Below are 26,760 nucleotides of genomic sequence, written 5' to 3' on the forward strand. Positions count from 1 at the left end.
ATCTGCAAATAATGATAACTTGATCTCTTCCTTTCCAATTTGTATCCCTTTTATGTGTGTCTCTTGCCTTATTGCTATGGCTAAGACTTCCAAAACTATGTTAAATAAAATTGGGGACAGTGGACACCTTTGTCTTGTTCTTGATTTTATTGTAAAAGCTTCTAGTTTTTCCCCATTTAGTAATATGTTGGTTGTAGGCTTGACATAAATAGCTTTTATTATATTGAGATATGTTCCTTCTATTCCCAGTCTCTGTAGGACCTTTATCATAAAGGGATGTTGGATTTTATCAAACGCTTTCTCTGCGTCTAATGAGATGATCATGTGATTTTTGTCCTTCAACCCATTTATATAATGTATTACATTTATAGATTTGCATATATTGAACCATCCCTGCATCTCTGGGATAAAGCCTACTTGGTCAGGGTGAATGATCTTTTTGATATATTCTTGTCTTCTGTTTGCCAATATTTTGTTGAGATTTTTTGCATCTATGTTCATGAGGGAGATTGGTCTATAATTTTCTTTTTTTGTTCTATCTTTGCCTGGTTTTGGCATCAGGGTAATGCTGGCTTCATAGAAGGAGTTTGGTAGAATTCCTTCTTTTTCTATTTCCTGGAAAAGCTTAAGAAACAATGGTGTTAGCACTTCTTTGAAGGTTTGGTAAAATTCAGCAGTGAATCCATCTGGGCCTGGGCTTTTTTTAGTTGGGAGATTATTGATAACTGTTCGGATCTCCATGCTTGTTATAGTCTATTTAAGTGATTAATCTCATCTTAATTTAATTTAGGTAGGTCATATAAATCAAGGAAATCGTCCATTTATTTCAGATTTTCATACTTTGTGGAGTATATGCTTTTATAGTAAGTCCCTATGACTTTTTGAATTTATCTGGAATCTGTTGTGATGTTACCTTTTTTATCTCTGATTTTATTAATTTGTGTCTCTTCTCTCTTTCTCTTGGTCAGATTTGCTAAGGGTTTATCAATCTTGTTTATCCTTTCAAAGAACCAACTCTTTGTTTCACTAATTCTTTGGATTGTTCTTTTTGCTTCTATTTCACTAATTTCTGCCCTAATCTTTATTATTTCTTCCCATCTACTGATTTTTGGTTTGCCTTGTTCTTCTTTTCCAAGGCTTTAAGGTGAAGAATGAGGTCATTTACTTGCGACCTTTCTAGTTTCTTAATATAGGCACTTAAGGCTATAGATTTACCTCTTAGAACTGTCTTCATTGTGTCCCAGACATTTTGGTATATTGTGTTCTCATTATCATTTGACTATAAATTTTTTGATTTCCTTCTTGATTTCTTCATTGACCCATTCATCATTTAGTAGTGTATTGTTTAGTTTCCATGATTTTGTGTATGCTCTATAGCCTTTCTTGCTACTGATTTGTAGTTTAATTCCATTGTGGTCAGATAGAATACAAGGAATTATTTTAATTTTCCTGAATTTGTTAAGATTTGCTTTGTGTCCTAATATATGGTCTATTTTAGAGAATGTTCCATGTGCTGCTGAAAGGAATGTATATTCTGCAGCATTTGGATGAAATGTCCTGTATATATCTGTTAGGTCCATTCCTTCTATGACCTCATTTAGTCCAGATGCCTCTGTTTATTTGGGATGACCTGTCAATTGACAAGAGTGGGGTATTAAAGTCACCCACTACCACTGTGTTTGATGTTATCTGTAACCTTAGTTCTAATAGTGTTTGTTTGACGAATTTGGGAGCCCCCATGTTAGGTGCATATATGTTTAGGATTGTAATGTCCTCCTGTTGGAGTGTGCCCTTAATCAATATAAAGTGACCTTCCTTATCTTTTTTGACTAACGTTGGACTGAAGTCTACCTTGTTAGGCATTAGGATGGCATCCCCTGCTTGTTTTCTAGGCCCATTTGCTTGAAACACCATTTTCCAACCTTTCACCCTAAGATAATGTCTATGCTTTGTAGAAAGGTGAGTTTCTTGGAGACAACAAATTGTAGGATCCTGCTTTTTAACCCAGTCTGCAAACCTATGTCTTTTCGTTGGGGCATTGAGGCCGTTGATATTAAGAGATATTATTGAAAGGTGTGTATTTATGTTTGCCATTTTTGTGTGTGTGTGTGTGTGTGTGTGGTTCCTGTTCTACCTTTGCTCTCTTGTGTTAACTAGTATTGGACTTAAAAACTTTTATTTTTCCTGCTGCAAGAGAAAAAGTCATCATCAATCTTATCCAGCTATGGACCCTGCATGCTAGGCTAACAATTCGCCAGGCCAGATATACCAACTGGCTGCATTAGTGGCATGACTGTTAAGGAGGTACCCCACCACTCTCTAATTGGATTTGAGGCTCACTACACAGGAGGAAATTCACACCGAGTACTTTATACACTGGTTAAGAGCTCACAGCATTGGGGTCATAAGCCCCAGTAAGGGTGCTACTACTGTTACTTTGCTCAGTGGACATGTTGTGTATGTCCACAGATTAGAGCTGCTCTCAGCCCACAAGCTTCTTTTCATGGTGGTTAGCAGTTACTGCAGAGACTAATTAACCCGTCAAACAGCTGAAAATGGGTGCTTGGCCCGAAACAGAACTCTGCATCACTCCCTCCTAAGGCCCAGGGAACACTGTAGAAGGGAGCAGAATGTAAAGGACGTAAGAGTTGGAGGATGGAATGCTGCCTCTGGACATAGCATGGCCCTTGCCCTCATGAACTCATAGTAGTTATAGCTGCCTGCACACAACTGGGATGGTCAACATTCTGACATGGATGGGAGACACAGGCTCATGATTTTCTTCAGTGGTATGGTTACTGGCAAGTTGCCCATGCACATGTAAGCAATCCTAGTTAAATTCAAAGGGTTAAAAACAAGACATCAAGGTGGGAGGGGACTAGTTGAGAAGCAGAAGGTGTTCAGCAGGAGTGAGAAAGGGATAAACAGGTTTAGCTAAGTTGGGAAGTCTGAATGTGGGTGGCAGCAATCCATGAGGGTCCTCCTGTACTGAGTAAAAGTGAAAAGGTCAGCTAAGCATTAGCATTGATCTCTCTGCTCCCTGACTCAGACATAATGTGACCAGCTACCTCACATTCCTGCCACGATGTTGTCCCTGTTATGATGGACTAACTCCTCAAACTGTAAGCCAAAACAAACCTTTCTCCCTTACGTTGCTTCTTGTTGGCTATTTTGTCACAGCAATGAGTACAGTAGATAATCCAATGGGTGTGGTGGTGGATGCCTACAATCACAGTACTCCAGAGGCTGAAACTAATGAGTATAAGGCCAGCCTGGGTTATGCAGACACTATCTCAAAAAAATTTCTTTTTTCCCCTCCTAGTTAGAGGTGGGGAGATGGCTCAGCGGTTCAAGGCACTTGTTTGCAAAGCTTGTAGTCCTGAGTTAGTCTAGGTTTGACTCCCCAGTACCCTCGTAAGACTGGATGCACAAAGTCATGCATGCATCTGGAGTTAGTCTGCAGTGGCCAAAGGCCCTGGTACACCCACACTATGTTTATTTCTCTCAAATAAATAAATATATTGAAAATAAGAGCTGGGGAAATGACTTAGTGGTTAAGGCACTTGCCTGAAAAGCCAAAAGACCCAGGTTCTATTTCCCAGGATCTACGTAAACCAGATGCACAAGGTGGCGCACATATCTGGAGTTCATTTGAAGTGGCTGAAGGCCCTGATGTGCCTATTTTCTATCTGCCTCTCTCTCCCCCCTTCTCTATCAAATAAATAAAAAATAAAATGAACCTTTAAAATAAGTAAATAAAACTAACAATTATGTTATGCTTCACTTGCCCAACTGTGTTTGGTACAATGCAAATAGTTTTAGAGTCAATTACCTGTATTAACACTTTATAAGTTACTGCAGCTAACCCTAATTTATAGGTCAGCTAGGCATTATTTCATAAAACTGTACTTTTCAGTGGAGGAAAGGGAATACTATTTAGTAATACACAAGGAACATTCTTTCACTTCCCCAGTTACATACTAGATGACTGCCCTTAGTAGTTCCTTGTAGCTTTTGTTATGAAAAGGGAAACTAACTAAAAAGCTAATTAGTGTACTTTAATTTTTGCTTGAGATCTGATTATGTGGTCCAAGCTAATCTCAAACTCACAATCTCTTGTCTCAGCCTCCAGAGTGCTAGGGTTACAGGTGAGCAACCACACCTACTCTTAGTGTCTGAGTGCCAGGTTCTCCAGTAGTAATACAGCTTTAAAACAGCTGCTTTGGCTGATTAAAAATGTGTCTTTTCACAAAATGGCCTTGATATGCATGACCTCATAGTGCCTGACACTACCTACACAAGACCATCATAAGAGGAGGGAAAGATCACGACATCAAAATAAAAGAGAGACTTATTGAGATGGGGAGGGGATATGATGGAGAATGGAATTTCAAAGGGGAAAAGGGGGGGAGGGAGGGTATTACCATGGGATATTTTTTATAATCATGGAAAATGTTTTAAAAAATTGAGAAAAAATAAGATTAAAAATGTGTTTTTTAGCATCAGTTTTTAAATTTTTTTTTTATTAATTGCTTTTGTATTTGGCATCAGTTTAAAGATTGTACTGTATTTTGGATAGCCTGAAGAAAAAGACACTATTCTTATACACATTTTCTAGTACAGTACCAAAGCTTGGTGCAGCATAAAATGTATGCTTTTTTTTTTTCCCAGTTATGTCAAAGTTATTTAAGAAATGCCCTACCTGTGGTCTTTCTGGCAAAATTTAAACCTGAAGTTAGCTTTTAACCAGGGACATCACCATTAAGGAAACTAGAAGTCAATAAAATAAAGCCTTTATATTTCACAGAATGGGGTCTGAATGCACCTAAATTAAATTTTTCTAAACTGAAGAAAGCAAGTTTTCTACAATTGGATCTGGACAGTTTTTTACCTTTTTCAGTAGACAAAGGAATTTCCCTTTGGGAATTTCCTGAGGATTAGTTAGAAAGGAAGCCATTAGAAAATTCTAAATCTCCCAATCCTATAATTTGGAGTTCTGAGTACTCTGGGAAGCTCTGAAATGAATTCAAATCAACTAGGGTACTGATGCTGAGCAGAAAAGCAAATTAAAACCATACAGCTCTGGTGGAGACCACTCATTTACTTGTGTTCAAGTTCCTGATGCCTACCTGAAGCAGTCAGGCTCCTTACTCAAACACCTGCTAAGGTTACCACAGCACCACTCTCAAAGACTGCCTGCTTCAAATCATGGCATTGTTTGAGATTCAAAGCACTCACAAATAAATTAAAAAATTTTAAATTGCCTTTCTGGCAGTGATGATCTCCCTGCAAGAACATGCCTCATGCCAAGGATCTCCTTCAACCCTCTCCAGAAGAAGAGAAAGCACAAGGAGCAGCACCTGGTTCAGAGCCTCAATTCCTACTTCATGGACGTGAAATGCCCAGGATGCTATAAAATCACCACAATCTTTAGCCATGTGCAAACAGTTTTGTGTGTTGGCTGCTCTACTGTTTCTGTCAGCCTACAGGAGGATAAGCAAGGCTTACAAAAGGATGTTTGTTCAGGAGGAAGCAGCACCAACAGCAGTCTGCCTGATCAAGAGGAGTGGGAAATGATCCCAATAAACACATTTTGGGTGTATTATTAAAAAAAAAATTAAAAATCTCTCAGGGTCTACTGCGAAAGAGGTGGTGGAAAGAAGAGAAGCTTCTCTTTTCAGATGGTGCTGACCACTGAGATGACTCAAAAGGCACCATAGTGCCGAGAAGAAGTGACAGAGGAGTACTCAGCACTAAAACATCTCTATCACACCTTCCAAGGCTCAGGGTGCATTGTGGAAGAGGTGGTGCAAAGAATGTAAGAGCCAAAGGAAGGGTAGGACTGCTTACAATGTACTCTTCCATACACAAAATGGCCTGAATATCCATGACCTCACAGTGCCTGACACTACCTACACAAGACCCTACACAAGGAGGAAATGATAATTGACATAAAAAATAAGAGAGCCTGATTGAAAGGGGGAGGGGGTATGATGGAGAATGGAGGGAATTACCATGGGATATATTTTATAATCATGGAAAATGTTAATAAAAATTTTAAAAAAATGTTAAAAGGCAAGAATTGTGCCTTTGCTATCTCTATGCACCCCTTTCCTAGACCCCACTCTAAAACAATAGAAACCCACAAGGTATCACATGATCCCAATGAGGAGACATTTAAAAAGTACCTTTAATAAATAAAGAGAACTCTGGTCCTGGGGAGATTTGAGAAAGTTTCTGGCATCTTCCGAACTTTTGCATAATTGATAAATCCTCTGAGAAACAGGAGAAAGCCTAATTTGGAAAAAAAAAAAAAAAGGAGTCAAGAATGAATCTATAATTTTCACATTATGTCCATTCCTCACAAATATTCCTTTCAATACATGCTGTCATTTTGTGAATAGAGCCTACTAAAACCATCTGAAGTTTCCTCTGGCATATCCATATAGCCCTCTCCTATCAAACACTTCTCAATAAAAAGCATATTCTCAAGAGTAAAAGTTTCTTTTGTATATTCACGATCCAATTGGTCTCAAAAGACAATAAAAAGATGTGGCCAAACATTGACATTTGAAGTCCTCACTGAGAAGTATACCAGAATCTACCTATTAAGTTCCATAGAAACATCCCAAGATAATCAACTCTGTAAAAGGGAGCTAGAACTGTATTTTTCTCAAATACAACTTTAACCTTTACTGTGAGATTTCTTTTCCTGACAACTGTACATAGAGTTGTCCACTAGATGTCAGCATCTCCTTATGTGCCACCATGATTCACCACAATTCTAGAACCTTTCTGTACTCTTTTAAAAATATTTATTTAGTTATTTAAGAAAGGGAGGAGGGGGGGCAGATAGAATGGGCATACCAGGACCTCTAGCCACTATAAATGAACTCCAGATGAATAGGCCACCTTATGCATCTGGCTTTACATGGGTACTTGGGGAACTGAACTTGGATCCTTTGGCTTTGTAGGCAAGAACCTTAATGGCTAGGCCATCTCTCTACCCCTAGTTTCTACTCTTAAGACTGGTCTTGTATGCCAGCATCAGAATCTACATATATACACGCCTCTTGAAACAACCTGTGAGGCAATGAGGTGGCCTTCCAACAGACTCCTTCCCTTCTGAGGTCTTAAACATAAGTTTAATATCTTTTTAAAAAAAATTATTTTCCTAAGTATCTTCATTTTATTTTATTTATTATTTATTTGAGAGCAACAGAGAGAAAGAGGGAGGGAGGGAGGGATGGAGGGAGGGAGTGAGGGGGGGGGGGAGAGAGAGAGAGAGAGAGAGAGAGAGAAAGAGAGAGAGAGAGAGAGAGAGGAAGAGAATGGGCACGCCAGGGCTTCCAGCCACTGCAAACGAACTCCAGATGCGTGCGCCCCCTTGTGCATCTGGCTAATGTGGGTCTTGGAGAATCGAGCCTCGAACCAGGATCCTTAGGCTTCACAGGCAAGCGCTTAACCGCTAAGCCATCTCTCCAGCTCAAGTTTAATATCTTCATTGAAAGACAGATTACCTATTATACATAAAGTTCACTGCATACAATAAACTGGGTGTTGGTGTATTTACTGTCCATGTGACCATAACCATCATCTAATCTTAGAGCATGTTCATCACTCCTCCCAAACGATGGGCCCTTACTGTCACTACCCATTCAAAACTGTCCTAACATGTTTTTGCCTATAAATAAATCATATACAGCAAGAATGCTCAATAACAAAATATGATCAACCTATCTTCCATGAAATACTGACATAGAAATCAATCCATTAAATGTTTTAAACTTTAAAGCCAGGTGTGGTGGCACATGCCTTTAATCCCAGCACTCAAGAGGCAGAGGAAGGAGGATCGCCATGAGTTCAAGGCCACCCACAAACTACATAGTAAATTCCAGGTCAGCCTGAGCTAGAGTGAGACCCTTCCTCAAAAAGAAAACAAAAATTTTTTAACTGTAATCAATCCATCTGAAAATGCTTATTCTGTTCATTCAAAATCTGTCCTCACAGGAGATCAGTTTTTCTCTCATCTTTATTGTCTTTTAAGCTGTGCCAAGAATCTTGAGCTTGCTACATACGAGCTCTGTTACTGAGCTACAGATGCAACCCCAGCCTTTCTCTGACAGGACATTTTAGAGAAGCCACTGTCCTGCCAGTCATACTTACTATTAAACTTTGAAAATCAAGTGAAGAGGGGGAAAAATAGCATTGTTTCTTTGGGGTTGGAGAGATGGCTTAGTGGTTAAGACACTTGCCTGCAAAGCCAAGGGAACCATGTTCAATTCCCCAGTACCCACATAAGCCAGCTGCACAAGGAATTTGTTTGTAGTAGCTGGAGGCACTGGTGTACCTATTTTCATTCTCTCTCTCTCTCAAATAAACAGACAAATAAAACCATTGTTTTTCTTTCTATAACCACTGAAATTCCAATGAGTAGCAGTAGATAAATGATTTGGGGAAGGAGGGCAGATAATGATGTGGTAAGTGACATATTTTCTAAGAAAAACTCAGGTGCAATAACACATGGTTTTGTCAGCTAAGCAAGGCAGGTCCTGACCTTTGAGCACCTGCTTAGGCATGGGTACTAGACTAAGCTAGCCAGACCCATTAGGTGATAGTTAATGCCACTAATAGCCTCAATAAGGGAAGCTATAAAATGTGTAAACCAAGAGCTGGTGAGAGGAGTGTCAAATTATGAATCTGAATGACAGGCATGGTGGTACAAAACTGTAATCCCAGCACTTGGGAGGCAGAAGCAAGAATATCAGGAGTTCAATATCATCCTCAGCTACAAAGCCAGTTCAAGACTAGCCCGGACAACATGAGACCCTGTCTCAAAATAAACAAACAAATAAATAAAGCAAAGGTCTAAACCAAGAGACAGGACAAAGTGACATGAACTGATTACATCACATTTGGCAGCTACAAAGTAGCCTTGCTATGGATTTGTACAACCGACAGCACTTATGATAGCCTGCCATATATGGCACACACATTTCCTTTTTTTTTTTTTCGAGGTAGGGTCCTGCTCTAGCTCAGGCTGACCTGGAACCTGGAACTTACTATGTAGTCTCAGGGTGGCAATGAACTTGTAGCAATCCTCCTACCTCTGCCTCCCAAGTTCTGGGATTAAAGGCATGCGCCACCTACCACGCCTGGCTCTCCCCTGGCTCCCTGGTATTTTTTGAGGTAGGGTCTCACCCTAGCCCAGGCTGACCTGGATGTAGTCTCACGGTGGCCTCAAACTTACGGAGGTCTTTCTTACCTCTGCCTCCCAAATGCTGGGATTAAAGGCATGCACCACCACACCTAGCCACATTATATATATATTTTTTGAGAGCAAGAAAAAGAGAGAGAGAAAGAGAAAGAGAATTGGTATGCCAGGGCCTCAGCCACTGCAATCAAACTCCAGACACTTGCACCACCTACTGGGCATGTGCAACCTTGTGCTTGCCTCACCTTTGTGCGCCTGGCTACCGTGGGACCTGGAGAGTCAAACATGGGGTCCTTATGCTTCCCAGGCAAGCACCTTAACCAACTCTCTAGCCCCACATTTTATTTATAAAAAATAAGGAAGCCACATTAAAAAAACTTACCTTAATGTTCATTTCTTTGCTTTAATGATTAAATTGAAAACAATTTAAAATAAACAGAGTAAAAACATAATTGAGACCAACAGCCTGAACTGCTTGCATTTTCTTTTAAAAGCCTCTCCTCACTATAAAATAAATCTTATTCTTACCATGGTTAACTAAAGAATTTTGAAAACCCAGTAATTTTATTCACAAGTTATATCTAGTAAGCCCTTACATTTTCTATTGTCTACTAACAGATCTAGCAACAAATAAGCCACATACACACATGAACAGTTCAAGTGGTAATACATCTATATCTGAGGTTGAGCTTGCAAACACCCTTTGGTAGCAACTCACAAGTGAAAAAAATTCCAGACCATATCAGCATGTCCCACTAATCACATATAAATGGCCTAGGAAAACACCCCTAATACTACAAAAAGGCTTTATTAACATGCATGTTACTGTTCAGGTAGAAATAGCCTAATCTGTAAGAAAAATTAAAAAAATACTGGGTGTGGGTGTGGCAGTGCACACCTTTAATCCCAGCACTTGGGAGGTCAAGGTAGGAGGACTGCTGTGAGTTTGAGGCCACCCTAGACTACAGAGTGAATTCCAGGTCAGCCTTGGCTAGAGTGAGACCCTACCTTGAAAAAATGAAAACAAAACAACAACAAAAAACCTGGACGCAGTGGAGCATGCCTGTATTTCCCGCACTAAGGAGGTCGAGACGGGAGGCTGCCTGGAACCTGCTGGCCAGCCAGTCCAGTCTAACTGCAATTCTCAGCCAGTGAGGTGGGTGATGTTCCTCAGTAACACCATTCACAGCTGTCTCCTGGCCTCCATGTGTACTTACACACACAAGTACACACGTGAACAACTAATAATAACAAAAAGAAACACTAAAAATTACATTTTTTGAGGCAGGATCTCACTTTAACCCAGGCTGGCCTTGAACTCATGGTGATCCTCCTACAGCCTCTCTGATGCTGGGATTAAAGGTATGAACTGGAAAAATTAGTTTTAATTGATAGTTAATACTATATATTGAGATAAGGGTTTACTAAAATAATTTTAGTTATAACATTTTCTCTCCTTTTCTTATGCCAAAATCACTTACCTAAAACCAAGAACACCCACCAGAGCCAGTACTGACCATCAAAGTATCCAGGGAAATAGGTGGAAAACTGGAAAAAGAAAAAAAAAAGGCAAATACTTTATAACAGCTTATGACTTTTGATATTATTATGACAAATGCGAATCTATTTCCTTTCATAGAAAAACAACCATTAGTTATCTGCTTTACTTGTTTTGAAAATACACAAAAGAAATTTTTGTTTTTGTTTTGTTTTTATTGAGACAGGGTCTGATGACAGCTCGGGCTGGCTGGCCTAAAACTCTCTTGATCCTTCTGTCTCAGACTCCCAAGTGCGGGGATTACATATGTGCACCATCATGCCTGGCTCAAAATTTATACTTTACAAGACATTTTTACAGACATGGTGGCACATATATCCATAATCCCAGCATTTTTCCTCATAGAGCATTTTCTCTTCTAGCAGTATGGGTCCATGGCAGCTTTATCTTATACTCACTGGGAAAGGCAATGCTTGGCTCCTATCACTGTCTTCTTTCTATTTTTTTTTTTTTTATTATCTACTTATTTTATTTGAGAGAGAGAACAAGACAGAGAACAGGCACACTAGGGTCTCCAACCATTGCAAATGAACTCCAGATGCATGCACCACCTTGTGCATCTAGCTTACATGGGTACTGAGGAATTGAACTTGGGTCCCTAGGCTTTGCAGGCGAGCGTCTTAACCACTAAGCCATCGCTCCAGCCTCCACTATTTTCTTTCTACTAAGGCCCAATTTTGTTCCTTGCCTTGACCTAGAAACTTTATTATGTACATGATCGTAATCCTATACACTTGTCAGTAGTTGGCAAGTGAGAATTAAGGCTTCTGAAAGTGTTCTTCAAAGAGAAAGAAATACAGATGGTCCCTGACAGAGTCTCCCAGTTCGGAATGGTAAACAAACAAAGCACCTTTAGTAGAAGCCATCTTTTACAATTTGACCCTTTCCTAGGCTTGTGATATGTGGTATGATAATCTCTCATGATATGGGCAGCAGCAGAGAGCCACAGCTAACAGCCAGCCATGCAATCCCGAGAAGAAACAATCATCACTCTGATGGGATACTCAGTCATTAGTTGTAGCAAATGTGTTTTCTCACTCAGTGATATTTTCGATTTATAGTGGCTTGTTGGGATGTAATCCATTATACATTGAGGAGCATGCACACTTTCTTCTGTTGAGTACTGTCGTGTTTCAGCACAGTATCTGAAACCACCAGCTTTTAACCCCAAGGGAGGCAGGAATTATAGCAACAAGCTGAAACTTCAGCTCTCTCTGGATACTGATTTAACTAACTTCTATGTCAGGACTTGTTTCCATGGGAAAGAAAAACTTTTCCCATTGTTTTACTGATTTTCTAAGCTATTCTGAGCTTGTTTTTCTGTTAGCTTGAAAAGGATTTCCTAGTATGTTAATTCTCTTGATTGTTTATTTTATTTTCTTACTTTTTTTCTTCAGTTTTCAAGGTAGGGTCTTGTCCTAGCCCAAGCTGACCTGGAATTCACTATGTAGTTTCAGGGTGGCCTCAAACTCACAGCAATCCTTGTACTTCTGCCTCCCGAGCACTGGGATTAAAGGCATGTGCCACCATGCCTGGGTCTATTTTTTTTTTTAATTATTTATTTGCAAGAAAAGAAAGATAGAAAGAGAGAGGGAGACAGGGAATGGGCACACCAGGGCATAGTGCCACTGAGAATGATCTCCACATGCATGTACCACTTTGTGCATCTAGCTTTATGTGGGTATTGGGAAATCAAACTTGGGTCATTAGGCTTTGCCTTAAGAGCTGAGCCATCTTCCCAGCCCCGTGACTGTTTTAAAATTTTGTCAATTTAGTTAAAAAAGAAACTGACAACTAACTTTAATCATTTTCTTTGGTGGCTTTGTAGTCCAAAATTTTAACAAGTTGAGAATTGTGATATAAGATATTTGCCAGGATCGCCAGTAAATGCCTGAAATTTCAGATAGTTCTGAAACCTTTCTATATATTGTTTCACCCTATTCATAATACTTTTACTAAAGTTTGACTTCTAAATTAGTTACAAGTTATTAATAATAACTACTATTACAACAAGTGTAACAATAGAGTATGAACATGGCATCTTTCTCTCCAAAAAGAGAAAGTCTTCTGAAGATCTTAGAAACCTCAGTCTATGATTCTTTTTCTTTCATTATTAACTCAAAACTTTCACCTTTTCACTAAAAGGACGCAAAATTATGGCTTCTCTTTGGCATATCCAAATGGCAACATTGCTATTCTTGTGGTCTGGGGCCATCCCTATGTAAGAGTTACATAAATAAAAGCATTGTCATACCATGGCAACCTCATAACTGAGTTGGCTCCTAAGTGACGAAAAAGGCAGGTTTTGAGAATAACGGATTGAGATTAAATCTTTGCTCAGAATGAAATGCTATTTAAAACTAAGAACTGCAGCTGGGCATGGTGGTGCATGCCTTTAATCCCAGAGCTTGGGAGGCAGAGGTAGGAGGATCACCTTGAGTTTGAGGCCACCCTGAGACTACACAGTGAATTCCAGGTCAGCCTGGGCTAGAGTGAGACCCTACCTCACAAAACAAAACAAACAAACAAACAAAAAGAACTAATGAATTGCTTGTTTACTTCTGAAATTTATTAAATATTTTCTCACACTTTGATCACAAGTAACTAAAACTGAAAAGTGGAGATAAAGCAGGGCTCCAGTATAGTATTTTATTTCTTAATAAAAGAATAATTAACATTTAGAAATTGATTTTGGACTGGGTTCTTAACATAAATTCTGTGTTTTAGATAAATACATATTAGCTGTCTAGAGGGAAAAGCTCATAATCATCAGATTCCCGAAGGATTCTAGAGCCATAAAAAGGCTTCATAGTAAGTAAAGAGAACTGCTGTGTGAAACTACAGCAGACAATCCACTAATCCATTAATTAGTTAAATATGCCAATGCCTATAAGGGTGACAACAGGAATAAACAGATCTGAAGGCAGAGACTACTTTAAAAGCTGAGATCTTCTGAGGCTTAAATTTTAACCGAGAATTCCCAAATCACTGAAGACATACACCTCTGTAATTTACTGCGGAGGCAACTCCCTAATACAGTGGTATTTGTTAAACACTTTTGGATTCCCAAACTTGTTGGCATAACCAAACCTAGAAGAAGGGAAGAATAAACAAGGGAAAAAAGAGGGAAGGACAAAGACATCAAACTACAATTTCAGAAGAATTAATGAGAAAAATGTCTCCTTTTTGGTGGGTGGGTGGTGGGATGTTTTTAAGGTAGGGTTTCACTTTAGCCCAGGATGACCTGGAAACTTACTCTGTAGTCATACGCTGACCTCAAATCCCCTTACCTCTGCCTCCCAGGTGCTGGGACTAAAGGCATGTGCCATCATGCCCAGCTAAAAATGCCTTTTATTTTATTATTTTTTTTTTAAGAATTAAGAAAAAAAAAAGCTGGGTGTGGTGGTGTGTGCCTTTAATCCCAGCACTTGGGATGCAGAGGTAGGAGGATTACCATGAGTTCAAGGCCACCCTGAGCCTACACAGGAAATTCCAGGTCAGCCTAAGCTAGAGTGAAACCCTACCTCGAAAAAAATTTTATTTATTTATTTATTTGCAAGCAGAGGGAGGGGGAAGGAGGGAGAGAGAGAGGGAATGGATGCACCAGGGCCTCTAGCTGCTGCAAACAAACTCCGGATGCATGTGCAACTGTGTATCTTGCTTTACATGGGTACTGGGGAATCAAAACCCCAGTTAGGTTTTGCAGGCAAGTGTCTTAACCACTAAGCATCACTGCAGGGCCAGAATGTCTCCTTATAAATATAGAAACTAACTTCCTTCACATCCATTACTATGTTATTAGCATCAAAAGCAAAGAAAGCAGTTTATGAGGTAGGGAGACCCTACCTCGAAAAGAAAAAGCCTTACTGCCCACAATATTCAACTCATCAACATTTCAAGATAATGTAAGTGAGCAAGAAAAGAAAAAGCCATCAAAAATGCCTTAGTGTTCTTAATTGTCCACCTGTACTCTTTGTTGTTACATACATCAGGACATAAACTAAATCTGATTCAAGTTGCTCTCATTTTGTGTATTCTGGAAGTTCACAAAATCATTTCTGAATATTTGCTCACCTCTTAGTGAGGGCCATAAGAAATACAGATAAGGAACTGGAGAGATAGCTTAGCAGTCAAGGCACTTGCCTGCAAAGCCTAAAGACCCATGTTCTACTCTCCTATAAGTCAGACTTTGCTAGACTTGACCATAAAACTTGTATGTAAGAAACATTTGCAACTGATTTTGGTTCAATTTCATCATGAAACTACAACGAAGACAAATAAGGTTGAGACAATTCAAACAACACAAATGATAAAGTAAACATTCAAAGTTATTCTAATTACTACCTGTGCACAATCTATCTTATCTGATATACAACTTACCCTGACAATCAGGATCCACTTAATTAGAGAAAGACCAAATCCTGAGATGGCCCCATACCTTCCTGCAGCTGAGGTGGTCAGGCAAAAAGACAGGAAGAACCCAATCCAGTTGAAGAGGAATGCCACTATAAAAGTAGAGGAAAAACCATGTCTTGTTAATCCAGGCATAGGCTTGTCATCTACCCTAGCCTCTGCCTTCAATGACTTTCCCAAGACATTAAGACAACCCATCCTCTAAGCATCCCTCCTCCTGTCTCCCCGCTTGAGGCAACAGGACAATACCCTCTCTGAAAATCATGGTTTACCCTGTTCTGTTCACTGTCAAAAATGCCTTACTGAAGCAAGGTGTGATGGTACATGCCTTTAATCCCAGCACTCAGGAGGCAAAGGAGAAGGATTGCCATGAGTTCGAGGCCACCCTGAGATTACACAGTGAATTCCAGGTCAGCCTGGGCTAGAGGAAGACCTTACCTCGAAAAGAAAAAGAGAAAGCCTTACTGCCCACAATATTGAGCTCATCAACATTTCAACACAGATAATGGAAGTGAGCAAAAAAAGAAAAAAGTCATCAAAAATGCCTTAAATGTTCTTAACTGTCCTCCAAACTGAACCCGTACTCTTTGTTGTTACAAACTTCAGGAGGTTAACTAAATCTGATTCAAGTTGCTTCCGTTTTGTGTATTCTGAAAATTCACAAAATCGCTTCTGAATATTTGCTCACTTCTTAGTGAGGTGCATAAGAAATACAGATAACACACTGGAGAGATGGCTTAGTGGTTAAGGTGCTTGCCTGCACAGCCTAAGGACCCATGTTCTACTCTCCAGATCCCATGTGTGGTGGTTTGATTCAGGTGTCCCTCATAAACTTAGATGCTCTGAATACTAGGTTCCCAGCTGATAGAGATTTGGGAATTAACACCTCCTGGAGGGAGTGTATTTTGGGGGGCGGGCTTATGGGTGTTATAGCCAGTTTCCCCTTGCCAGTGTTTGGCACAGTCTCCTGTTGCTATTGTCCACCTTGTGTTGACCAGTGGGTGATGCCCACCCTCTGCCCATGCCATCATTTTCCCCTGACATCGTGGAGCTTCCCCTTGAGCCTGTAAGCCAAAATAAACCTCTTCTTCCCACAAGCTGCTCTTGGTTGAGTGATTTCTACCAGCAATGAGAACCTGAGGGAAATACCATGTAATGCAGACCCACAAAGGTGAGGCAAACACAAGGTCACACTTGCCCACTAGGTGGGACAAGCGTCTGGAGTTGGATTGCAGAGGCTGAGACCCTGGCGTGCCAATTCTCTGTCTCTGTCTAAAAATAAAAAATATAAAAGACTGCGGGCTGGAGAGAAGGCTTAGCAGTTAAGGCACTTGCCTGCAAAGCCAAAGGAGCCAGGTTCAATTCCCCAGGACCCATGTAATCCAGATACACAAGATGGTGCATGCATCTGGAGTTCATTTGCAGCAGCAGGGCTGGAGACCCTGATCATCCATTCTCTCTCTCTCTCTCTCTCAAATAAATAAATAAATAAATAAGTAAATATTAAAAAAATAAAAAATAAATGAATGCCCTGAGCTCTTTGGATGGCATTATCTAAAAAGAAAGAAAAAGAGGGCTGGAGAGATGGCTTAGTGGTTAAGTGCTTGCCTGTGAAGCCTAAGGATCCCGGTTCGAGGCTCGATTCCCCAGGACCCATGTTAGCCAGATGCACGAGGGGGCACATGCGTCTGGAGTTCATTAGCAGTGGCTGGAGGCCCTGGCACACCCATTCTCTCTGTATCTGTCCCTCTCTATGTGCTTCTTTCACTCTCTCTCTCTCTCTCTGTGTCACTCTCAAATAAATAAATAAAAATGAACAAAAAAAATTAAAAGAAAGAAAAAGAAATACAGATAATATCAGAAAATAAATGCTTATAGAACAAAATTCACCAGATAAGGTCATTTAATTCCCGTTCTATATGTATGAGCAGGACTAATGCCAATGGTCCCTGTGGACCTGGAAGATATGGCTTAGCTCATGTAAAAATGCAGCACCCACACTTTCTGTAGGCCCATCCAGAGCACTAGGGTTTGCAGGAAGTAATTCTGCTGTGTGTTTATACTTACTGAAAAAAGTTAACATAAAAATCCCATCGTTTCCTATCCTCAGCTGGTCAGCATCATCAAAATCATCCCGACCCACAAAATCCTCATCCTAAATGAAGGAAAAAGAATAAGGTAAAGTCATATAAATTATTTCTAGACAAAGGAATGACATGAGGAAAAACAGCATATACAAATACCAAAAAGAAAACTTACTGCTTTAGTTCAATGTAAAACTACGAGCAGTAAAAGGTTCAGTGGGGCTTCAATTTTGTTTTATATAAGCAAGGGATACTTAGAGCAGAAACAAATCTTTTTAAAATTTCTCTCAACTTTTTAAAATGAAGTTTACATTTTATAACATTTTAATTAATCACTTAATTAATTTTCTTGCTAAGCAGTGAGCCCAGAACCTCATACATGCTAAGCAGAAACTCTACCACTTAAGCACACCTCAGCCCCATACCATATTTCTTTTAATAATCGCTTCAAAAATTGAGCTTTTCCTTCAGAAAATATATGCCTCTCCTGAGAAGTCCACTCCCATATCTTGAATATGTACTGTTTCTAAGTGCCTTTTATTTTTTTTTTATCAGTGCCCAAGCTTAAATCTATATTAAAACTGTTGCTTAATAAGCTCAAACTTTGCTTCAAAATATATGTATCTTAGGCTGGAGAGATGGTCCAGTAGTGGCTAAAAATGCTTGCTTGCAAAGCCTGCCAGCCTGAGTTTGATTCCTCAGTATCCACATAAGGACAGATGCACAAAGTAATGCATACAGCTGGAGTTCATTTGCAGCGGAAAGAGACTTTAGTGTGCCCATAGTCACCTCTCCCTCTCAAAATAAAAATATTTTAAATATATATATCTCAGGCTGGAGAGATGGCTAAGCAGTTAAGGCACTTGCCTGAAAAGCTAAAGGACCCAGGTTCAATCCCCAGGACCCATATAAGCCAGATGCAAAAGATGGCACATGCATCTAGAGTTCATTTGCAATGGTTGAAGATCCTGGCATGCCCATTCTCAATCTCTCTCTCTCAAATAAATAAACAAAATATTTTATATATATATAAGAAAAGAAAAAAATCACTTATACATTAGGCTTAAATTCTAGGATATCTGTAACACAGGGCTGATTCAGGAAACAACCAGCTCAAGTGCTTTCTGAGAATGAAAGGATAGAACAATCATACATGAAGAACTTATATAGCAATCCACTGCTCAGATCCACTGCATTTTTCTGCTTTGAAATACAGGTCTGAAATGAACTCTCTACCACCAGCAGATAGGAGCTTTTCCAACCTAACTTGAAAACACAATATTGCAGGTCTAGAAAAACCAAGATCCTGACCAAAACCAATGTATGTGGCCTGCCATTCCAAATAATGTACTGAGGCATTTAAAAGTAACGGCAGGCTGGAGAGATGGGTTAGCAGTTAAGGCACTTGCTTGAAAGCCCAAGAACCTAGGTTCAATTCCCAAGGACCCACATAAGCCTGATACACAAGGTGGCACACGCATCTGGAGTTTGTTTGTAGAGGCCCTGGTGTGCCCATATTCTCTCCCTCTCTCACTAAATAAATAAAATATTAGAAAAAAAGTAACTGCATGTAACTTAAAAGGTAAATTGACAAGTGTTCTATATAGTTGAATGAGGGCTCCTCAAATAAAAACAAAATGTTTCAAAGATAATCAAAAGTTGTCGTACGGGGCTGGGGAGATGCTCAGTGGTTAAAGGTGCTTGTTTTGCAAAGAATGCTGGTCTGGGTTCAATTGTCCCTGTAACCACATAAAGCCAGATGCACAAAGTGACAAGGATTTGGAGTTTGGGGCAGTGACAAGAGGCCCTTGTGTACCCATTCTCTCTCTCCCTTCTTTCCTTCTCCCTTTCCTCCTCTCAAACAAATAAATAAAAACACTTTTTTAAAGGTTGTCATATACAGAAAAGGTACTACCAGTGATTTCCTACAGAGTGGGAACCAGAGAAAAGTGAAGTGGCATAGGCAGTTCTTTTTCTAACTTAACACATGTCTTCCACTGTTTGAAATTTTTACAGTATTTCATTTTTTAATTCTTTCAAAATATTAAATGTTCAGGGATGGAGATATGGCCGAGGTTAAGCAGTTTGCCTGCCAAGCCTAAGGACCCGAGTTTGTTTCCCAGTACCCACATAACGCCAGATGTACAAGGTGACGCATAAGTCTGGAATTCATTTGCAGTGGCTAGAGGCCCTGGTTCACCCATTCTCTTCTCTTTCTATCTCTCTCTCAAATAAATAAAGCCAGATGCACATGGTGGTACATGCATCTGGCGTTCCTTTGCAGTGGCTAGGGGTCCTGGTATGCCCAGCCTCTCTCTCTCTTTCCCAATCTCTCTCTCAAATAATAAATAAATAATAAAATATTTGTTAAAAAATACTCCAAAAATACATAAAAGTGACTTCTTTGCCCTCCTATCCTTGGCATCTCGTCTATGATTTTGCCTATAAAATGTTGCTAGGTTAATGTTTTCAAAACTCTACTAGTCCTTTCATACTCTTTCTCAAAAACTCTGAAGGATCCACATGAGCTACATACTAACCTTAAATGTCTCTGCCCAGCATTCAGGATTCTACAAATGGCAGCTCTAGTCCCATCCCCAATCTCCCTTCACAGACTCCCTTGCTCATGCAAAACCCATCGCAACATCCACGGAACTATCTGACTGAATGCATACCTGTATTCTGAGCTCTCCCCTCTGGAATGCTCTTATCCATTAAAACCCTGGGTCCATCACGAACCCCATCTTCCCCCACAATCATCTAGTAAGAAGTCACAGTTCTTGATGTCCAGTGCTCTTGGAAAATATAGATGTGCCTATAGGTGTTTTAGCTGAGTTGAACATTAAGCTCTTTGTTTATCCACTACTAAATGTAATGCATTATACTAAAAAGTGCCCTATATGTCCACAGAATGACAAAATATATTTTGAAGCAAAGTTGGGATTTATTAAGAAACAAGATTTTTGGTGCGTGTGTGTTGCATGCACCCAAATGCAGATGCCAAAGGAAGATGTCAGGTGTTCTATTAACTCATGTGCCTTTCCCTAAGAGGATCTCTCAATGAACCTAGGGCTCCCCATCTTTCAGTTAGACTAGCTGAACAGGAGATCCAGGGACTCTTCTGTCTCTACCCGGCTCAGTGCTGGGGCTATAGGCCTCCCTGTCCTGCCCAGCTTTTAACATGGATGCTGGGGATTGAACTCAGGTCTGCATGCTTATACAAATGCCATCTCTACAGCCCCTAAAGTATGTTCAAGGGAGAGAGAGGCTCCTAAATATGTACACTTGTTAAATAAAAGAATTCTGAAGATTTGTATAATTAATTAAAGCTAACTCCATACTGCTCTAGTTATAATATACTCCAGTGGGTCTGCAAAGTACAGTGACACATTTAAGTGAAGACAGGTGATGGAGAGCAACCTCTCCTTGGGGCACTGGGCAGGAGTTGAGCCATTGTTAAAAGTGCCACTAATCACTATTAAAATCAGTAACTTTAAATTTTTTTTTAAAATAATTTTTTTTAAATTTTTTATTTATTTATTTGAGAGCGACAGATACAGAGAGAAAGACAGGTAGAGGGAGAGAGAGAGAATGGGCGCGCCAGGGCTTCCAGCCTCTGCAAATGAACTCTAGACGCGTGCGCCCCCTTGTGCATCTGGCTAACGTGGGACCTGGGGAACCGAGCCTCGAACCGGGGTCCTTAGGCTTCACAGGCAAGCGCTTAACCGCTAAGCCATCTCTCCAGCCCTTAAATTTTTTTATAAAATATTTTTATGTATTTATTTGAGAGAGAAAGAGGGAGGAGGGAAGGAGGGAATTTTTGGGGGGGAGGGGGAATGGGCATGCCAAGGCCTCTAGATACTGCAAACAAACTACAGAAGCATGCGCCACCTTGTACATCTGGCTTTATGTCAGTACTGGGGAATTGACTCTGGTCCTTTGGTTTTGCAGGCAACTACCTTAACTGCTAAGCCATCTACCTTTCTCTAGGCCTAAAAAAAAAAAAAAATCAGTAAGTTTTATTGTAAGCTTTCTTTCTTTTCCTGTATATAAGCAAAGTGATGGAGGAGGGGTGACTGGCACCCTGACAGATGCTGGACGATGAACAAAAGGTTGCTAGTCAAGCATCCAGCCAAAACACTCTCATGCCAGCACCTGCCGTCTGAAACACTCCCCAGATGTGTTGGGGAAGAAAATGGCCACTGCAACTGCTTGATTCAGATCCTGCAGGTGCAATCCTACCACAAATGTTCAGTTCGTACCAGAACTTTTGCTATCATTAAGCCTTGGACGGCAGATGACCCAGGCCACAGAGAGATCACTTCCTCTGGAGGTCCAGCAGAGGGATTGCTATGGCTGATGCAAAAGGAGAATTGCCCCAGTTGGCAAACACAAGCCTTCTACTGCATAAAAGCTTTGCAGCGATAGGCACAAACACTCCTTTCTCTACAGCTGGCGTGGTAAGTTGATTGAGACACCCTTGCTGCATCTCCCAGTATTGCCAATGAAAGGCTTCTCTCAAGTGATCCTTTCTTGCCTACTTTCAGAAGAGTTCAAGTTTCCAAAACCCAAGGCTACACGAGAGCTGCAGCACCAGAGGGCACTGCCTGCTGCTGCCACGTGCTGATGTCAGATGCAGGGGGACACAAAAGTAGCCAAAGATCTGCACTTGAAGAACCTTTCTTTATCCACCCATGACTTCCACTCAAGGAGAGCAAAAGGACCCCACAGACAGATTCAGCTCATAATCACAAATGGCTTTATGAGCTCATTTTTAAAAATCTTTGGTTTTTCAAGGTAGGAACTCACTCTAGGCCAGACTGACCTGGAATTCACTATGCAGTCTCAGAGTGGCCTTGAACTCACAATGATCTTCCTATCTCAGCCTCCCAAGTGCTGCGATTAAAAGCATGTGCCACCACATCTGGCTTTAAGCTTAATTTTTTAAATTTGATATTTATGAGCTTAATTCAATAAAGTTGTATATGTGTGTCCTCTCCACAAACATCAGTAGCAGCTACTTACCTGACAGCAAAATACTACGTGTGCACAATCAAGGCAAAAGTCTCTATTTCCTAAGTCAACTCCTGCTCCAAGACATTTCAGTCACCCCAGCAGACTTAGTAGCACTCTTAGATACAGGGAAATTGAGATGCTTTTGTGATGTTTAGGCCTCCTTACCTAATCATTTTCAGGAAGAAATGTTTATTATTCCAAAAAAATGTATTTGGTTAACATTTTACTAAGCAAGCACAATCTTAAGTAAAAACTCGAAACTGGATGACAACAATACTTAACTCCATTAAGCATCCCATCAAGTAACATGGATAATGAACTACTTACTCTTCCAGGAACCAAAGGGATTGTAGCTTCTGCCTTGGTTCGCTCAGCTTCATCATAACTGGGCAGTGTTGTAGCCACATTGTAAGATGGGGGCTTTGGAAACCCAGACTCATCTTTGTAGTCAAAATACGCTGCTGAAGAAATGAAGCCATTGTTACATAATGATTATGAGCTGAAGAAACAAAAGGCTTTCCACTAATTGTGGCAAACAAAGGCTAGCCATTTCCCTAAATGTACATATAAAATATCTGAGGCAAAAGACACTTCTCAGTGAATGGAACAGACTTGGGATGGTCTATTTCTGAGTTATTCAGAATCCAGACTCGCTTACATGCTCACTTCCACCTGGTTTTGGAGTAGTAATATTTTAGGCCACTGTGTGATTAAGGTACTTAATTTATTATTGTTGTGATACCAGAAACTAAACCCAGAGCCAGACAAGTACTCTAACACTAAGCGCTATCTCCAACTTTCTTTTTGTTTATTTTGTCCAAGCTCAACTTGCCACCCCTCTCAATCTTATAAGTAGTCTGTACCACCAGGACTGGCAATTTTAATACAGTTATGGAAACATTTAAGCTGAAAACACTTGGTATGAGTCAGGTGTGGTGACATATGCCTGTAATCTTGGACAACTGAGATAACAAGCTTGAGCCCAGCCTAGCAACATAGTAAGCTCTTATCTCAAAAGACCTTCACATGTGTATGTAAATCTGTACCATGGCTTAAGTTAACAAGCATAAAAATCTATTTGAAGAAAACAAAAGAAGCTTAAGATTCATTTGTTACAACTTACCAATTTATAAAGCAAGACCTTGTCTCAAAAGACCAAAACACACGCAAAAATAAATACAAAATAAACCCTTAACATATGCATGTAAATCTGCACTGCGGTTTTGCTCTACCCCAGGCTGTGCTGGAATTCAGTATGTAGTCTCAAGGTGGCCTCTAACTCATGGGGATCCTCCTACCTCTGCCTCTAGAGTGCTGGGATTAAAGGCGTGTGCTACCACACCCAGCTCATTGTGGTTTCTTATTAACAATTTTAAATGAAAAGATTAAGATTCATTTGTTACAGGTCTTTAATATATTTTGACTCATATTTTTGTGTGTATATGTGTGATGTGCATGTGAATGCATATGCATGTTTGTATTAATGTGTAGACATTGATGTCTTCCTCAACTGCTCTCTACCTTATTTTGGAGACAGAGTCTCTAACTGACTCTGGAATTAAGGCAGCTAGCCAGCAGGCCATGGGGATCTTTCTGTCTCTGTCTCCCCAGTGCAGGGATTATAGGAGTGTGCCACTGAGCCTGGCTTTTACATGTGTGCTGGGGATCTGAACTCAGGACCTTGTGCTTGTGTGGCAAGCACTTTGCCAAGTGAGCAATATCCCCAACCCCTGACTCATTATTTTTACTATGTATTATGTTCTCTGGTGTTCTTAAAGTAACTAATTCAGTTACAGCATTCTTTATGGCTATGAAATATTTCATTTTCTCTTTAAATACTATATTGCATTATCACTGACCTCTACTACAAAATATTCCACATAATCAGAAAAGATGTTTAAGTAAATTAAGCTTCTAAGCAATTTTACAATTAAAATTTATAGCTCACAAATATTAATATTTTTCTTTTAAAATCTTTAGTTATGATTATTCTTTTTTGTTGTTGTTTGTTTTTTGAGGTAGGGTCTCACTCTAGCCCAAGCTGACCTGGAATTTACTACGTAGTCTCAGTCTCAGGCTGTTCTCAAACTCACAGCTCTTCTCCAACCTCTGCCTCCCACGTGCTGTGATTAAAGGCATGCACCATCACACCTGGTAATTATTCTTTTGTTACTACTTAGTTTTAGTTATCAATATTCTTTAGTTACAATTCCAAAATAAGTCTTGTTTTGTGAACAGTGCCTTGCTTGGTAGTCTAGGCTATCCTGGAACTCACTATCCTCCTGCCTGGGCCTCCAGAGTACTGGGATTATAGATATAAGACATCCTACTCTGCTGGCTTCCAAAATTTTTTAAATAAATTAATCTTTAATTATGTCACTGACACATTTTCTTTAATGACTTTTAGCAACCAAGAATCTCACCAAGCCTACAGAGGAGCAAAATAAGAATTTTTTTCTATGCCATAAGAAGCTTTTTTTTTTACTACCCAAATTTTTTTTACTGTAATACATTATTATAATTGTCAATCCAACATAATGTACTTCATTTATAGAAAGAAGTAAAAGAAAAATATTCTATCTTTTTTGGGGGGTAGGGTCTAGCCATGTAGCCCAGACTAGACTCAAAAACTATCTCAGTCTCAGCCAACTAAGTGCTGGTATGTGCCATTATATCCAGTTATATTCTACTATCTTTACTGAAGGACTCAGGAAGCCACAATAAGCCTCAGAATCATCAATAGGCCTACGTTTCTGCTTCCCAGCAAGGTCAGTTTCCTGATAAGGGGGAATAGACTGTCTGCACCATGCGTTCCTGTGGTCCTAAGTTTGCTTAAAATAAGTTTGTTTAAAGTTCCTCAAATACACATAGCCAATTACAATAAAGGTTACTTAATCTGCTTGGAATCCCCCTAGCCCCCTGCCCACCAGCTTTGCCCATCAGTATCCTAAGTCTATCAGAAAAATACAAGGACAGTTAACCATTCTCCTACTTCTCCCTACTTTGTTCAAATCCCTATAAAAACCTGTCCCCCTGCTGCTCAGGGCTCTTGTACAGATCCACTGCATTGGTGAAGTCAAGAGACCGAGCTTAAGCCTGAAATAAAGCTCCTTGGCTTTGCATATGTGTTTGGTTCTCCTTGGAGGTCACTGGGGGCACCGAGAACTGGGCACATTTACATAGACTGAAAAATAGTAAAATTCAGCTGGGCACAGTGGCTCAGACCTGTAATTCCAGCATTTTGAGACTGAAGTGGGAGGACTGCTGTGACTCCAAGGCTATTCTGGATTAGAGTAACATCATTCCTCAAAAGCAAGCAAACAACAAAAAAAATCAATATATGTAACCCCAGCACTTGAGAGGAGGAGGCAGGAGGACTGGACATCAAGGCCAGCTTGACCTACAGGAAAGTCTTCACACCAACAATTCAATACTCACTAGCAATAATACAACAAAATAGGAAGAAAGCTCTACAAAAATCCTACATAGACTAAGTGTCAGCTGGGAATGAAGCTCAGTGGCACAGGGCTTGCCTAGCATCCCAAGATCCTAGATTCAATGTCTAGTACCACAAACACCCTAAAGTAAACATCAGTGAGTGGGAAATTACTAAAAGGCTTTCCCTTAAGATTAGAGAACAAGACATAAATGTCTACAATCACAACTTGTAAACAAACCTTTCTTAGAAATTCTAATTGTTACAATAAGGCAAGAAAACGGGGGTGGGGGGCTTAAGAACTGGGAAGAGGGCCGGAGAGATGGCTTAGTGGTTAAAGCGCTTGCCTATAAAACCTAAGGACCCAGGTTCACTTCCCCAGGACCCATGTAAGCCAGATGCACAAGGTGGCACAGTGTTTGTTTGCAGGGGTGAGAGGCTCTGGCATGCCTATATTCATTCTCTCTCTCTCTCTGCCTTTTTCAAATGAATAAAAATAAATATTAAATAAATAAATAAAATAAAATATTAAGAAAAAAGCAGAATTATGTTTTAAAAAATATTTGGAAAGTAAAATATAATGTCAATTGCTGATGACATAATTGTATATACAAAAAACAATAAGAACTCACTGATAGAGTATTAAATATCTGAATTTAAAAAAGCTTCTGGATACAGTTTTTTGTTTGTTTTTCCACAGTAGGGTCTCACTCTAGGATACTAGGATATACCAGCAAAAAACAAGAAATGAATCATAATGGCACATTAACAACAACATCAAAAGACACCAAATATCTAGCAATAAATCAATAAAACTAAATTATAAAATGTTGACAGAATTAAAGACCCCAGTAAATGGAAGGACAGATTATGTTCCTAAATTGGAAGGCATTAGCAAGATGTTAAGTCTTGTGTTCACTTTGGCCACACACATGCTAACATTGGAACAATACAGACATGATTAAAATGGCCCCTTCATGAGGATGACATACAAATTCATGAAGCATTCCATCTTTGCAAATGAGGAGGCTGGGCAGAC

General features: G+C 39.8%; 1 protein-coding gene, 1 non-coding gene and 1 pseudogene across 4 annotated transcripts in view; 2 read left to right on the top strand and 1 right to left on the bottom strand.

Annotated features, from left to right (window-relative positions):
• Ndfip1 (Nedd4 family interacting protein 1) overlaps window positions 1-26,760 on the bottom strand; it is a 57,100-nt gene that overhangs the window by 4,870 nt on the left and 25,470 nt on the right. For 2 of the 3 annotated variants that reach the window (XM_045132978.1, XM_045132976.1), the window contains 5 exons: window positions 22,613-22,746; window positions 17,253-17,340; window positions 15,153-15,277; window positions 10,696-10,762; window positions 6,189-6,294 (listed from right to left, as the gene is read on the bottom strand). In XM_045132978.1, the coding sequence (XP_044988913.1) occupies window positions 6,191-6,294; window positions 10,696-10,762; window positions 15,153-15,277; window positions 17,253-17,340; window positions 22,613-22,746 (518 nt within the window). In that variant the 3' untranslated portion in view covers window positions 6,189-6,190. The remainder of the gene's footprint in view (window positions 1-6,188; window positions 6,295-10,695; window positions 10,763-15,152; window positions 15,278-17,252; window positions 17,341-22,612; window positions 22,747-26,760) is intronic. The other variant, XM_045132977.1, reaches the window with a different exon arrangement.
• Window positions 5,297-5,557, top strand: LOC123454056 (annotated as a pseudogene).
• LOC123454325 lies at window positions 26,633-26,739 on the top strand. The gene has a single exon (XR_006633304.1). It is a non-coding gene; the product is annotated as a U6 spliceosomal RNA (small nuclear RNA).

The sequence above is a fragment of the Jaculus jaculus genome, chromosome 13 (assembly GCF_020740685.1).
Source record: "Jaculus jaculus isolate mJacJac1 chromosome 13, mJacJac1.mat.Y.cur, whole genome shotgun sequence".
NCBI classification, from domain to species: Eukaryota; Metazoa; Chordata; class Mammalia; order Rodentia; family Dipodidae; genus Jaculus; species Jaculus jaculus.